This window comes from Triticum dicoccoides, chromosome 7B (assembly GCF_002162155.2).
Source record: "Triticum dicoccoides isolate Atlit2015 ecotype Zavitan chromosome 7B, WEW_v2.0, whole genome shotgun sequence".
Taxonomy (NCBI): domain Eukaryota; kingdom Viridiplantae; phylum Streptophyta; class Magnoliopsida; order Poales; family Poaceae; genus Triticum; species Triticum dicoccoides.
The window spans coordinates 56,805,842-56,819,715 of record NC_041393.1 but is presented as its reverse complement, the minus strand read 5'-3'; the positions used below and the strand labels follow the sequence as shown (position 1 = coordinate 56,819,715).

General features: G+C 45.0%; 2 protein-coding genes across 6 annotated transcripts; both read right to left on the bottom strand.

Annotated features, from left to right (window-relative positions):
• Positions 1 to 2,871: 2,871 nt before the first annotated feature.
• Positions 2,872 to 5,228, bottom strand: LOC119338168. Of its 5 annotated transcripts, none has more exons than XR_005163819.1 (5): positions 5,069 to 5,227; positions 4,803 to 4,970; positions 4,189 to 4,326; positions 3,477 to 3,579; positions 2,872 to 3,135 (listed from the first exon to the last, which is right to left on the bottom strand). XR_005163819.1 is itself a non-coding variant. In XM_037610468.1 (4 exons), the coding sequence occupies exons 1-4, from the start codon at positions 5,095 to 5,097 to the stop codon at positions 3,558 to 3,560; spliced, it is 357 nt and encodes a 118-aa protein (XP_037466365.1). In that variant the 5' UTR covers positions 5,098 to 5,228; the 3' UTR covers positions 2,872 to 3,557. The 5 variants fall into 5 exon arrangements, 2 of the variants coding, with proteins under 2 accessions (XP_037466365.1, XP_037466364.1); XR_005163821.1 differs by having other exon boundaries at positions 3,666 to 4,333; positions 5,069 to 5,225; XR_005163820.1 differs by having other exon boundaries at positions 3,477 to 4,333; positions 5,069 to 5,224.
• Positions 5,229 to 8,267: 3,039 nt separating this feature from the next.
• Positions 8,268 to 9,623, bottom strand: LOC119341740. Its single transcript, XM_037613596.1, has one exon. The coding sequence runs from the start codon at positions 9,584 to 9,586 to the stop codon at positions 8,405 to 8,407; it is 1,182 nt and encodes a 393-aa protein (XP_037469493.1). The 5' UTR covers positions 9,587 to 9,623; the 3' UTR covers positions 8,268 to 8,404.
• Positions 9,624 to 13,874: the final 4,251 nt, after the last annotated feature.

Below are 13,874 nucleotides of genomic sequence, written 5' to 3'. Positions count from 1 at the left end.
TTCATACTTTTTCGTGATGGTGGTGTTGCGGGCATCTAACGGTGTTAACAGCAGAATGATGGCCCTTGGGACCGGGGTGGTGTTCCCTCATGTTTCTGCGGCAAAGATGAAGTTGTGGCGTTGTTTCTCCCCTTGGTTGTCTCCCTGACGTGACATGTTTGTACTCTGGGTGTTGTTGCTCCAACTCTAATGTAGCTGTGTTTTCTCCGTCGTTGTTGAGAATGCTGAAAGTTTTATTCAGAAGATGGTTGTTCTCTTGGATTTTTGATCTACGCAGAGACTTCTACAATAGTTGCTTATTCTCCGGGACGTTGGTTCAGCTAGATCTTAGCACAAGGACATTCCCGGTCGCATGATACAACATTATACATGCTCTGACAATGGGGCAACAACAATAGTGTTGTTTCATCTCATGTTGAAGATTGAGTTTTTCTAGCTCTTGGAGGAACCGATTGTAGTTTTCAACAATATCTCGTATCATTGGAAGTCTTTTTACTACAAAGTCTAGGGCTCAATTGATAAAAAATAATATAGGTAGAAGCCCAACAGGTGATGAGCTACCCATAACACGTTCTCTAGTTTTAGTTGGCAAACGACAACAGTATTTGGTACGTTCATGACACCTCTCAACAGAGCCAGATCCTATTCGCCACCTTAAGCGTCGCTTGCTACGTATTTTTCATCTGGCGCGCCACCCACGCCCTATATCATAATGTGCCGACCCATCTGAGCATGTAAAGAGCAATCTCATCCTAGATTTTGGAAGCTCATTGAAGCTTCTGATTGTTTTGTTTTTGTTTATGTTTGTAGTATTTCTGGACTGGTTTTTCCGTTTTCCTTATCACTTTTTATTATTTGTTTTCTTTTTTTTCAAATGCGAGATTTTAGAAATTCAAAAGAAAAAAATCAACTTAATGAACTTTTCTCAAATTCATCAACTTTTTTCGTTTTAAAGAACTTTTTCCAAATTCATGAACATTTGGAATTCAATGACCATTTTTTAAATTAGTATTTTTCTATTAAAATTTCCAACTTTTTCTCAATTTTGCGATTTTTTTCCCTTTTTTGGTTATATTTTTTCAAATTCGCGATTTTTTTTAATTTATGAACTTTTCAAAATTAGTAAACATGTTTCAAAATTTAAATTTTTTAAATATCCATGAGTCTTTCACATTTTCCAATTTTTTTTACTATTCTTGCACTTTTTCATATTTTACGAATTTTTCCATTTTTTAAATTTTGCTCCATATTTATAATTATTTAAAGTCAATGGTCAAAGCTCTTAGCGGTCAACAGTTTAATGATCGAGCGGTCAACCCTGAAAACCAAGCGAGGGGGAGCAGTGCTGGGTTCCTTGCTGGGCAGGACCACTTGTGTAGCGCGTGAGCGCCGCTGCGCTTACCTGGTGCAGAAGGCGGGAATTAGGGGAGGTCTCCTCGCCAGAATATCTTATTCTTGGCCCGCAACGAAGCATAGAGTCAACACAGTACGAATTATGCACCCATTCGCAGTAGCGGGATTGACATTCTGACGCGACCTTGTTTTTCCGGCTGTCATCTTTTCTTGTGACAGCTCGTGTTTTGTTACGGTTTTACTTTTCGTCACAAGTTTTCGTTCGATTCTTTTATATTTTGGTGTTTTCTATTTACTTTATTCAGGTTTTCACTGAATTTTCCTCCCCCTTATTTCCTTCTGTTTTTTCTCTTTTGGTTTTCAAAAATACATGATCATTTTTTAAAATTTGAGATCATTCTTAAAATTTCATGAAAGTTTTGAACCCTTAAATATTTTTAGAAATTTGTGAATAGTTTTCAAAATCCATGAACATTGTTATCATTCATAAACATTTTTTAAAATACGTGGCTTTTCTAAATATATGACCATTTTTAAAAATTGTTATGATTTTTAAAATCATGAACGTTTTTAACCACAAACTCTATAAACTCTGCATTATTCTTTATTAATGAAAAAGACTTACATTAGGCGATATTCCCTACTGCTTTTGTTCAAATAGAAATGTACGGCATTTTCAAGACCTTTCAAAGAAACTAAAGTCGTCTTTTTCCCGAGCCATGCTAGTTTTTCAGAGGGACGAGCCCCACAAATAAAAAAACTAAGTAGCAGAGCGAGACGAGCGGATGATGATAGGGATGCATTCGGCGAAAAATGCCAATGGTGGTCGCGCTGCAGGCAGGCCGGAATCTCGGCCGCTGCATGTGCACGGGGATGCGTGCTGGCGTTGTATATGTCATGTATTTGATTTGTTTTTGGCTCGTATTGAACTCGTCTGGCCCCACGCACATGCAAAAGGCAGCTAGGCTCCTGCTCATCTGGCATGTACGCACAGCGACCGCAGGCTCAAGACCAGTGCACACCCTTGTGCATGCATGCCGTGGAGGATTTTTGGCCAACGGAGCCCACTGGTTGCTCAAGTATGGACGTGGACCATTTTCGCCCACGCCCAGGGAAGACACAAGTTTGTTCACCATAGCCACCGTCCACTGATTACTTTTATTCTGTTTCACGCTAATACTACTGTCTGTGGGGGTTAGCAAGTGCTACAATGTTTTTTGCTCTAAAAAGCATCACGACTAACTTGGCACTTGGGTTCTATGTGTTCTGCACGAAATAGCTTAGCGTCATCTTTAGTGCTAAACTGCTAATGGTTTATGCGATAGAACAAACAGATTATTCTCAACTAATCACGCCGGAGTGCCACGTTCATGCCTAATTGTTTTATGTTCATGTTTCATTTGCTAAGAAAATGTGTACTGCACCCGCAAAAAAATAATGTGTACTGAGAATCTGACATGCTACAGCGTCGAATGAGTGTATTAGTTGTAATACCCATGTTTATGTACTGATGCATAGTTGTAATACCCATCACCCACCTTAACAATTTGACATGGTTCATAAATGGTACAAATCCATTACAATAATTACAAACATATACCCGAGTCGAATGGATTGCTGAGAGGGAACAACAGCCAAAGAAACAGAGCTTGCGCAGCTTCAACCAGGGATTTTGCTGATTTGGCCAGAAGGCAATATTACAAGATCACAACAGTAGGAAAATGCATCGGATTAAACGCCTTCTACTTCAGGGTTCAGGATACAGACCATATCAGCATGGTTCTGATCAAGAACAGAACAAAAAATCGCTTCATTAGAGGATGCTCCGAAGTAAGTTGTGCAGTGAACAAAGAACATGCCAATCAATCAATGCATTTAGACATGTAAAATTCATTTTGTGAATAAAGAAAACCCATCCATGCATCATCATATTATTTCCAAATATCTAACCCATAGAATGTTTCTTGCACAAGTGGCACAGAAGCCATGGAATTTGATTTTATATGATACTGATTTCGGGAGTGAAATGTGGTTGTATTCAAAATCTAACAAAGAACAAGGCCGACACATACTATGTTCTGAATTAAAGGTTTTTTGGAGCAGAACATTTTAATCTGAAATACCTTCTTGTCCAGCCACTTGTAGCTCCCGAACCAGCGTTTCCGGCAAGGAATGTGGCCTTGCCGCCACGGCACACTTGACCATCAACGTTGCTCAGTTCTGTGACTGTAGTGGGAAAGAGGTCAACAAAACAAGCTGAAATCGATGGAACAGAAGATCTTTGCAATCGGTGGTAGGAATTCAAACTTTACCCCACTTGAATGAAATAATTATCAACCTTGGATTAGCACATCAAGAACAGAACATCAAATCCACTATTAAGTTCCAGTACGATTAACCATCGATTATCCAAGTTAGAGGAATCTAAGAAATCACAAAAATTAAGCCGGTCTGGCACATAAGCATGGTTATGAATAAAAAAAATCTCTATATTGTCTAAAAATACATCATGGCAAATTCGGATCTGTGCAACAACAAGATGAGGAGAGACCTATCCAATCCGGACAAAGGGGATTACAAGTAAACAAAAGAAAACCGCATCTGTACAGAAGGAATAGATGGAAGGGGATTACAAGAAAATAAAGGAGAGCATTCTATTTTGGAGTCAACAAGAAAAGTGATATGCATCTCGATCGAGCCATACTGCTAGATCACCCGTACCAATGGAATAGATGGAACAAAATAAAAATCACCAAAAAAGTTCAAATCTGAAACTGATGAACAATAGCTAGGAGAAAAGCGCAAGTAATTGACGTGTGATACAGCCTCACCGACCGAAACAACGAAGAAAATGATTTTTCCCCTCCAGATCCGTGGACGAGGGCCTTGCCCTTGGCAGATCCGGTTTTCTGCAGATTGGAGTTGAGCCGCCGCCGGAGCAGGGAACCACCTAAGTGCTCTGTTTCTCTTTGCCTACAGACTGAACAGAAGGATTACATATAGAATAAACACATCCTCAATGTCAACCTTAATTTGTTGTTACGATCCACACCCGATACCAGCTACAATTACAAAATCAAACCTCCAAACCGATGCACATGTTAATTTTGTTTCCTTTTGCAGCGTCCACAAACGAGAATTTTATCTAGCACCATAACATCATATTCTCGGTAATCCTAGAATCAAAAAGGAGCGTCCCACACAGCCCAGATTGTACATCCATACTACACTGCTTGCTAATAATAAAAAAAAGGTTACGAAGAGCCGATGTCTGTGCAACTCACAATTCTAACTATGATAACTCTACTATGCTTCCCCTAGAAAGGGAGATGCCTCAGAACAAAATCCTGTTTATGCCTCGACACATCAGAAACTGAACTAAACTGGGAGTAGCAGTTTAAGCTCAACAGCTGCGAATAAAGCATGATTGGGACCAGGAAAAAACGCACCTCCTCGTCCGGCTGCTGGTAGCTTCAAAGCAGACCTCGTATCTCTGTCCATCTCCAGCTCCACGTCCTTCGCCGCCCTTCTCGAGCTCAAGAACTGGTGCACTCATAGAATCTTGGGATTCCACTGGAAACATCACAATCCCATCCACCGATGTGTGCTCCCCCCTCCTGCGACCAAGATCTAGCAGCATCAGTAGATGAACTTTGCAAAAGAACGGGAGAAGGAACTCGGGGGAAGAGAGACCATTGAAGCAATAGGAACATACCCGTCGAGCTCAAGTCCGTCCGTCGACATATCGCCGGTGGGGAATCGCCGCCGCGCCGCGCCTGTGTGAAATTACAGAGCAGCCGCCGGTGCGAGCCTTGTGTGGGAGAGAGGGTAATGTGAGCCAACCTGGTCGCGTGGATCTACATGCTCCACATATGTCACCGGGTCCATTTAGATGTGCTGTTTCGAAAACGTCATCCTGTACCGAAATGCCGGTCCATGCCAATGAGTGATCGAGCGGGCCGGGGGACAGGAACATTTGCTGGGCCGAACATCAATACGCCTATGCGAGGCTAGGTGTATCAGGGACTGTATTTCATCCACTAGGCCTGCCACGCTGCTGCAATGACATTGACTGATCCACAATCCCAAAGCCCATCCCGACGGACCAGATTATGGCCTGCCTGTAGCCCGGCCACCAAAAGCCCTCACCCTGCATTCGGGCCAAATCGATATGGAGCGAACGACTGCTCCGAGCTTATGTCAACAGGTCACGTGTGCGGAGATTCGTGCCAGGTATCTGACGGCTAAAAGAGTGTTCCCAAACTGACCTGTGGCACTTATCATTGAGAGCAACTAATTGAGGAGCGCTCGTTCAGGAGCCTTTCCAAGGAAACTTGGGGCGGGCTGAGAGCGCGTCACTTGGCGCGATCTCAGCCCGCCGCCACGTTTTGCACTTTGGGTACTCCCTCTGAATTTTTTTTCCGCACGAGTTTTTGGCTTTTTAGATTATTATTTTTTGACTTTTCGGGTTTTCACTGGTCTTTCCTAGCTTTTTGACAATGCAATTAAAAAAATACGCGAAGAAACGTGTTTTCTTGGCTTCCGCGAGAGACACGGTTTTGCTTTCACGAAAGTCATGGTTTTACTTTCGCGAGAGGTACGGCCATGCCTCTCGAAAACGAAAAAACGCATTTCTTAAAAAAAATCCTTCCGCGAGAGGCACGGCCGTGCCTCTCGGAAACGGATTTCAAAAAGGGAAAAAAATATGCTCATGGTGTGTTTTTTATATCCTTTTTTGTGAAAATAAAAGTTCGTGAAAACATATCAACATGAGATCTTGTTTTGAAGATCTCGATGCAAGGAATCGAACAGTGAAAACGGATCGAGATCTGGACGCATGGTTTACGAGATAAAATGTTTTGAATAAACGGATCTAAAAAACTTAAAGGTTGCAATAAGTGGCACACATGCAGCGTGCCACTTTTTTTGAACCAATAATAATTTATTCATTAAATAATAGCCAAGTCATTTTACAATGGAGTGAGAAATAAAGTCAGGGATAAACGATTCCTATAAAATAGAAGATTTATCACTAAAGGATTTTTGCGCTAATCTGTGTGCCACCTCATTCACCTCGCAGAAGCAATGTGAGCATTCAACGTTAGCAAAATCCGAAGCTAGATGCTTACACTCAGGGGCGGAGCTACGTACAGCTAGCCGGTGTCACTGGCATCGGGTGCAATTTGCACTTACTTATTGATTTAGTATGTAGCCCATTCAATTGTTTGATACGTAGGCATGTGTTTTTCTATTTGGACACCGGGCAATTTTAAGTCTGGATCCGCCCCTGCTTACACTCTAACTGCAGCAAGTCCAGCATGAGCATCCGGATTTTGTACTGATTCGACCACAAAGCTATTGTCTGATCCAATTAGGACCTTTTTGCATCCGATCTTTCCCGCTAAGTATAGGCCATTATGGATTGCCGTTGTCTCCGCTGAGTCAACAGTGCTAACCTGAGGGATGTATTAAGTTGTTGCAGCAATAAACTTCCCTTGACTGTCGCGGGCGATCGCACCTGTTGCTCCTGACAAAGTTTCAGCTTGGAAGGACACTTGTCATAACATAGGAAAATGAAAGTGATCTTTAAAAGGAAATACCTCTCAATTAATGATTTCGTTTATCATTGGGATGAAAAAAAAACTAAGTGGCGGAGCGAGACGAGCAAGAGAAGCAAGCGCTATTGGGCCCAACCCACCACGCGTTAACGGAGGAAATTCGTCGCGCAAGGCATTGAAACGAGACGCGAGGCAGGGCCCAACGGCCTCCTTCCATTTGAACGGACTCGGTCAGTCAGCGACGGATTTTTTTAAAAAAAAAATCGACAAGGACTTGGTCAGCGACGTCGACACCACTGACTGGTGGCTGCTAGTGCCAGCACTAGTAGTATAGTCCCAGGATCGGAAAAGTGGCGCCCAAAGCATCGTGCGTTCACTCTATACGGTCGGGTCAAACGCCAAAAGGTCAGACCACCAGTAGTACACACGGACGGGTTTTCAGCCAGCGTCACTCCCTATCCACGTCCCACCCACTGACCCACGCAGAGTTCGCTTCAAAATCTCACTGATCGAGCCGAAGACGGAGAAAATTCTCCCGATTCAGACGGTTTGCCAGCTTCCCCAGGTGGCCGGCGACTGCTCCCCCAAAAGCTTCTGTTTGTAGCTACACGTACGTACTTGCGGTCTGATGACTCACAAGTTGATCACACTTGTGCTAGTGGAAGAGTACGAAAGGAACAGCCCCTCGTCCTGGATCTGACCGCCACTCACTCGTGGATTAACAATGTGACTTTGCTCTAGGAATTCACGCGGTGTATATGAATAAATGACGAACTTCCACCGACCCCGGCGGTAATGACGGTGTTGGGGCTGCGATGGTAACGATGATGTGGGTAAGCGATGTCGGAGTCACGACAATGGTTGATGTAGTCGGTTCGGTCTGCAGCGGTGGGGATGATGATAAGCATCAGGTGGTGTGTTCGGTGATTTTTGATGGCGTTGGCCTTTGCATAGTTTTACTTCGTACTAGCTCTTTGTCAGAGCTGTGTTGCCCTTGTCGCGAGTGGCAGAGTGCTTGGCATAGACTTCTCTCACGCACCCTCTAGGCCTCTACAGGGTGGGTTGGATTGACGGTTGTCTGTTGTGAAGTCGGAATCGCTTACTAATGGAGAAGGGACGGCGATAACGCTTGCTCACGAAGAAGTGTTGACGGTGACATTAATGTGCTAGCTCGACGAGACCTTCTTTATACTGTTTGTATGGATTATCTCCTGTGTGCCCCTTAACGTATTGTGGCGTTTTTCACCTGTTTTCTGTTAACTAACCGCACAATTATCTTCTTAATTAATGGATGAAACAAATCTTTGACCTTCATTTAATAAAATAAAATAAATAAATAAATGACGAATTGACCAAAATTGCATTCCAGAAGTTCTCATCCATGGCGACAAGGAAAGAAATCACATCAACAATCCAGCATGCACGAGGCATGAGTTCGTGCGTGCAATCCAATGCAACTGCGACGGAGCTAAGGCACGGACGCCGTGCAGGCATCACCGCGGCCTCCGCTTCTTCCAGAGGTAGATTATCAGAGAGAACCCGCCGCCGCCGTCCCGCAGCTCGGCCTCCTCCGCCGTGACCCACTCGGCCACGGTCGCCACGCTCCCGGCCAACGACGACGCCGCGGATGTCGACGCCACGGACACCGTCGAGGACGAGTCGGAGCCCGTCCTGAACGGGCCGCGCCTCCAAGATCCCTTCATATCGCTCTCGCCGCTGCTGTCGGCATGGCGGCTCCGGAAGGAGTTCTGCCTTAACGCGTGCATGCCGACGTCTCCATCCTCGATGTCGTTGTCGTCCACCGGGTTCGCCCCGTCAGTGTCGAAGCGGAGGACGAAGACGGCGGCGGCGTCCGGGGCGAAGAGCCAGCCGTGGAGATCCCACGTGACGCGGACGGACCGGCCGCCGCGCGGGAGCTCGAGCCACTCGCTGCCGCGGAACTTCCACCGGAGGCGGCGGACCTGGAGGGCTCTCTTGCCGTCCACGGCCACCCACATGGCCGCCTCCTCCACGGCGACGGACACCTCGTGCTCCTCGCCCGCGACGGCTACGGTGGTCGTGTACGCGCCGCCGCATCCGGGAGGGTAGGCGTTCTCGCGGCGCGAGAGGAGAAGGCCCGCGGACGCCGCCGGCGAAGGCAACGACGACTGGAGGTCTCCAGCGGCCAGGGCGAGCTCGCCGTCGATTGACACAAGCACGAAGTACCCGGACAGCGGCTCCGGCCGGCGCGGCGCGAGGCGGGCGCGCGAGAGGTCCCACGAGAAGGCGACGGAGTGGCCGGACGCGCCGGAGAAGCGCTTGGACCCGCGCCGCCGCCACGGGAGCAGTGGCAGGAGCACGAACCGCGCGGGCGCGGCGGCGCCGGCGAGGCCGATGTCGACGGTCAGGACGAGGCCCAGCGCGGCACGGGACCACGACAGGTTGATCGCGCCGAGGTGCGTCCAGTAGACGGACGTCGCCGACGAGGCCTTGGCGGCGGAGGAGTCGGCCCGACCGCTGGCGAAGCAGGAGAGTGGCATCTGGTAAGCGCGCTGGACGCGGAGACGGTGGTGGGATTGGTTTTTGAGTGGACGACTCAGCCGGAGGTGGAGCCGGGAGTTGTTGCGCCAGTGAGCACGTGGCGGCGACTTGATGGGAAAGGGTGCCTGCCGAAGGTTAACGGGATTTGCTTCCATTTTTTCTTCTTTATTTTGGGTCGCTGTGGCCCGCACGGTACTCTATTGTGCCGTGTTTTTCCTTTTTAATTTCAGGCTTTCTAAAACACCCGGATTGCCTGCTTTCTACGTATTGTTTCTGTCAGGTAATAGTATCTTCATTTTCTAAAAAGAGGGAGTAATAGTATGAATCTTCTACCGCTTTGCCATCGCGCAAAATCGCACTCAACCTCTCGACCGTGTGATTTGCGACGATGCGGAGCGGAGAGCCGAAGACGACGGAGGAGATGAAGAAGGTCCGTGGTACATGAGGAGGTGACAGGGGAAAGGACTAATGCGCAGGGGGAGATTGCATGATGTGGCGGGGTTAGAGGGATGGATGACGGCATCGACATGATCGCCTTTGGTTTGGGTGAGGGCGGGGCAACTACGTGACGTAGTAATGGCGCCGGTTGTGAATGTGGAAATGACCGTGGGATTTGATCATTTGCCATAGGTTTCGCCACGGTTTTCATCGTCATTTATCTTTTGCATGCCTTTGCTAGAAACTTTACGATTTGCCGTTTTACCTGGTTCACACAATTTTTGTATTGCGTAACTATTATTTTTACGAGGGACTTTCAATCTATTCATCCTTAATCACGGCAATACAACGAACATCAAAAATAATAAAAATTATATCCAAATCCGTAGACCACCTAGCGACGACTATAAGCACTGAAGCGAGCGCAACTAAATTGACTAGCTAAATACCCGGACGTTGCCACCGAGTGGAAAAAATAGTATATGTTGTGGCATCAATGTAGAGGTACCTCAATTCTTTTACCACCTCATGAGAAGAATGAACATCTCTGTCTTTGCCGACCACCATTTAACTACCACAATGAGCCCGACCCAACACTCTTGTTTTGTTTTGAAACAATATCAAATTGCATTCACGTTAAAGATGTCAAAATGAACTAAAATATTTTTCATTGTAATATTTTGTTTGGATAAACCATTTGGACCACAATTCACATACATAAATCATATGCATAGCAAGCACATGTCATACATAGATCCATCTGCCACCCACACTTGGTCCAACCCATAATTACAAATTTACTCAAATATAACATACTCAAACACAACAGAAGCACTGCTCACTTCGGCTCCAACCCTTTATTCCGGAAAAATTCAGTACTTTCCTTATTATGAAGACAACTCAACTCATAGGAATTGCCAAATTATTTTTAGACATGTATTGATTTTATTGTCTGAAGAGTTCACCAAATCCTATATACCTAAGAAGTTCATCCCCACTATCTTATTTATCTTAACATACATCATATCCACCTCATCACATATGTCCCGCACATGCCACCTCTCATTTAAATGCACATGCAAGTCATCCACGTCATCAAGCATATGCAATCAATCAACTTTTCACTTTTCACCAGATGCCCGCCCTCCACAATCATCAAGCACCCATGCGACCATTCAACTTTTCACTTTCTACCATATGCAAGCCCTTCACATCATCAAAGAACATGAAAGCCCTCCACATAATATATTTTTTCAACAATAAATAATTGAACGTGAATGTCAGAAGACAATTTAACATGCATCCACTCTCCCTGTACCTCTAGGTTGAATGTGATGTGGTACTGTTCTCGTATATTCTAATTTTATTTTTGATAAGTTAATTGCTAAAAATATCGCAGTAACGCACGGGGCGTTATCTTGTTATTTTAGAGCTAGTGTCACTCTACAACTATCATGAACAACCGTAGAAGTACTACCTTATATGTGCACATGGATGCTAATGGGGCATATACCTACCGACAAATATTATCATTAAAGCATAAATGATAAAAACCATTCATATTGGTCCAGTTTAGATAATCTTAAGGAAAAAGGGCACTGAAATCCTAGTTGTGATTATTCACCGAAACACCATATGTCACACTGGTTCATAGTATTTTTCTTTATTCAAGCTCATCCATGGTTTTCCATTAAGTGCAACTTCTACTAGTATAACAATCAAAATATGGTTCAGCCTGTCACTGGTTCAAAGTGAGTGTTCCTCCTCATTTTGTAGATTTGTGGTCTCTTCAATTATTTAAGGATGAGCTGATATCCATAAGTCTCAACTCTCAACTTCACATTCCCGATGCCATTCTAGGATGACCCTGCTTTTCTCCTCGTTTTGCAGATTAGTAGTTTCATCAATTATTTTCAGGTCATCATATTGTTACGGTAAATGCAGCTAACCCAACAAGACATGACAATTGACATAATGGCATCATGCAAGAATAGAACATAATATAAACTGATTGAAAACAAATGTATTGTTCTCACCCTTCATGTACCGTCTCCTTCCCTTTTCCTGCTACATATCGATCTTCTTAGCCACAAGCTTCCTCATTGTAAAAATGGAGTGACAACATTCATTCAACAAGCATTTGAAGAGAGCTCTCCAAACAAAATATCCAGTTACCTACAATATAAATATTGGAAATTAAAAATCAGAAGCGCATTGAATTTCTCAATTTGTTTTAGAGCATCTCCGATTCTACCTAGGTGAAGAATTTTTTCACGTAAGTGATTAATTATTAGGGAATATTTCATAGCGAAACCTCATATGTATTTTCTTGTAGCATCTCGTTCATGGTGGAAACGATGGGTGCAACCAATGGTAAAGACTGCAATGAAAATAATTTTAAAATGAACTGCAATGTAGAAGTACAGATATTCCACAATACTTATTCGTGGGCTTGTTAAATACTCATGTGGAAAATAAATCACAGTATCACAACCATTCACCAAAAAATTGAACAAAGCTAGTTACACATTTAGGAACAAACCATTGTCAATGTAAATGTATCGAAGCAAAATCATCTCATTATTTGCGATAAAAAGATCTTTTGTTTACCTTTTTATTTGACAAGAATAGAGCAAGCAAGGGTGTACAAGATAGCATGTTGTTGGAGATTTGCTACAGCGGGGGAGAGAGGTAGCGCTATAGTTGTAATCTGAGTTGTGATGAACCGGCCCGCGTCCTCGATGGCGTCTCACACAGGACGTCCACAAGAGTGAGGTAGCTACCGGGGAGGGGCTACTCTCTTAGAAGACCTCGAGGTAGGTGCTACAGGTGTCCTGCACGCAACCCTCCAAACCCCGTTGCCAAGAGGTTCTCCATCTCCACGACCTTCTCATAAATCCATCCTTCCCTCACTTTCAATTTACTACTACCGATCTAGAACCAAGTTGACTGCAGGAATAATCACCGCCTACCCCACACAATTCATGGGTTGTGTGGCTAGCCGGGGTGAGTGTTGGCCGCAGTGGTCGTGGCCAGCTAGGGGAGGACGTGGGATGACAGTGATCATGGATAGTGAGCAGATGGTGTGCGGCGGCACAGAAGAGAAGCGCAGGGAGAAAAGGTATTTGGGATCAACCATGGCACTAGGGAAAGGGATGAGTCTTTTTTGCAAATCATTTTTATCCTCAAACCTGCATGAATGAAAGGAGGGGCGTGTCAGAGGACGAAAGGTAAAGGGGATGACGGATGAAACAAAAAAAGTGAACTACATACACCAACTCGCCTTTTAATAGTAGAGAAGAGACGACAAAATTGTCCTCCAAATCAATCAATTGATGTTGTCCTCGCCACCACAACTAGTTGCTCTTCGTGTCGTGCTTTCCTGCTAATCATTGTGCTTTGCTCCTCTCACCATCGGGCGCCTCCAAGTCGGGCAACTGCACAAAGCAATGTGTTTGAGGCCGCCATGCCATGGGTACAACAACAATAGACGACAGAGCATCACTTCAAACGAGCTTCTGTAGTCTTCCAATATCAGGGCCATGTTGCTCCTATGGTGGCGCTTAGAGGCCACCTGCTCAGCTCCATCTCTAGTGATCTCCTCATCAAAGGTGTAAGGGTTAACACCTTCTGAACTGCGGTTGTTGTTTCTCCTCTCCCCAAGAAGGTGTGCCTATGCCGTCGGCCAGGGCCGACCCTGAGGGGGGGGGGGGCGCCCTAGGCCCCCAATGCATTTGTTTCCTATATATATGTGTGTGATGTTTAACCTGTCGATTGATTCTCCAAAAGGAAATAAAAATTAACTCATCGATTAATTATCGGCTTATCGCACGTCATGTAGTCTTTTGGGCTTATACTTTCCCTCCCCAATTGGCAACAAATCGGCCATGCCATTGATGATGGCGCCCCGCCCGCTTGTCTAATCATGATTTTCGGCTGCTGGGCCTCATTAGTGGAACTATGTAATGCGGTTTCCAGATTCATCAATCTTATCTTCAACGCATA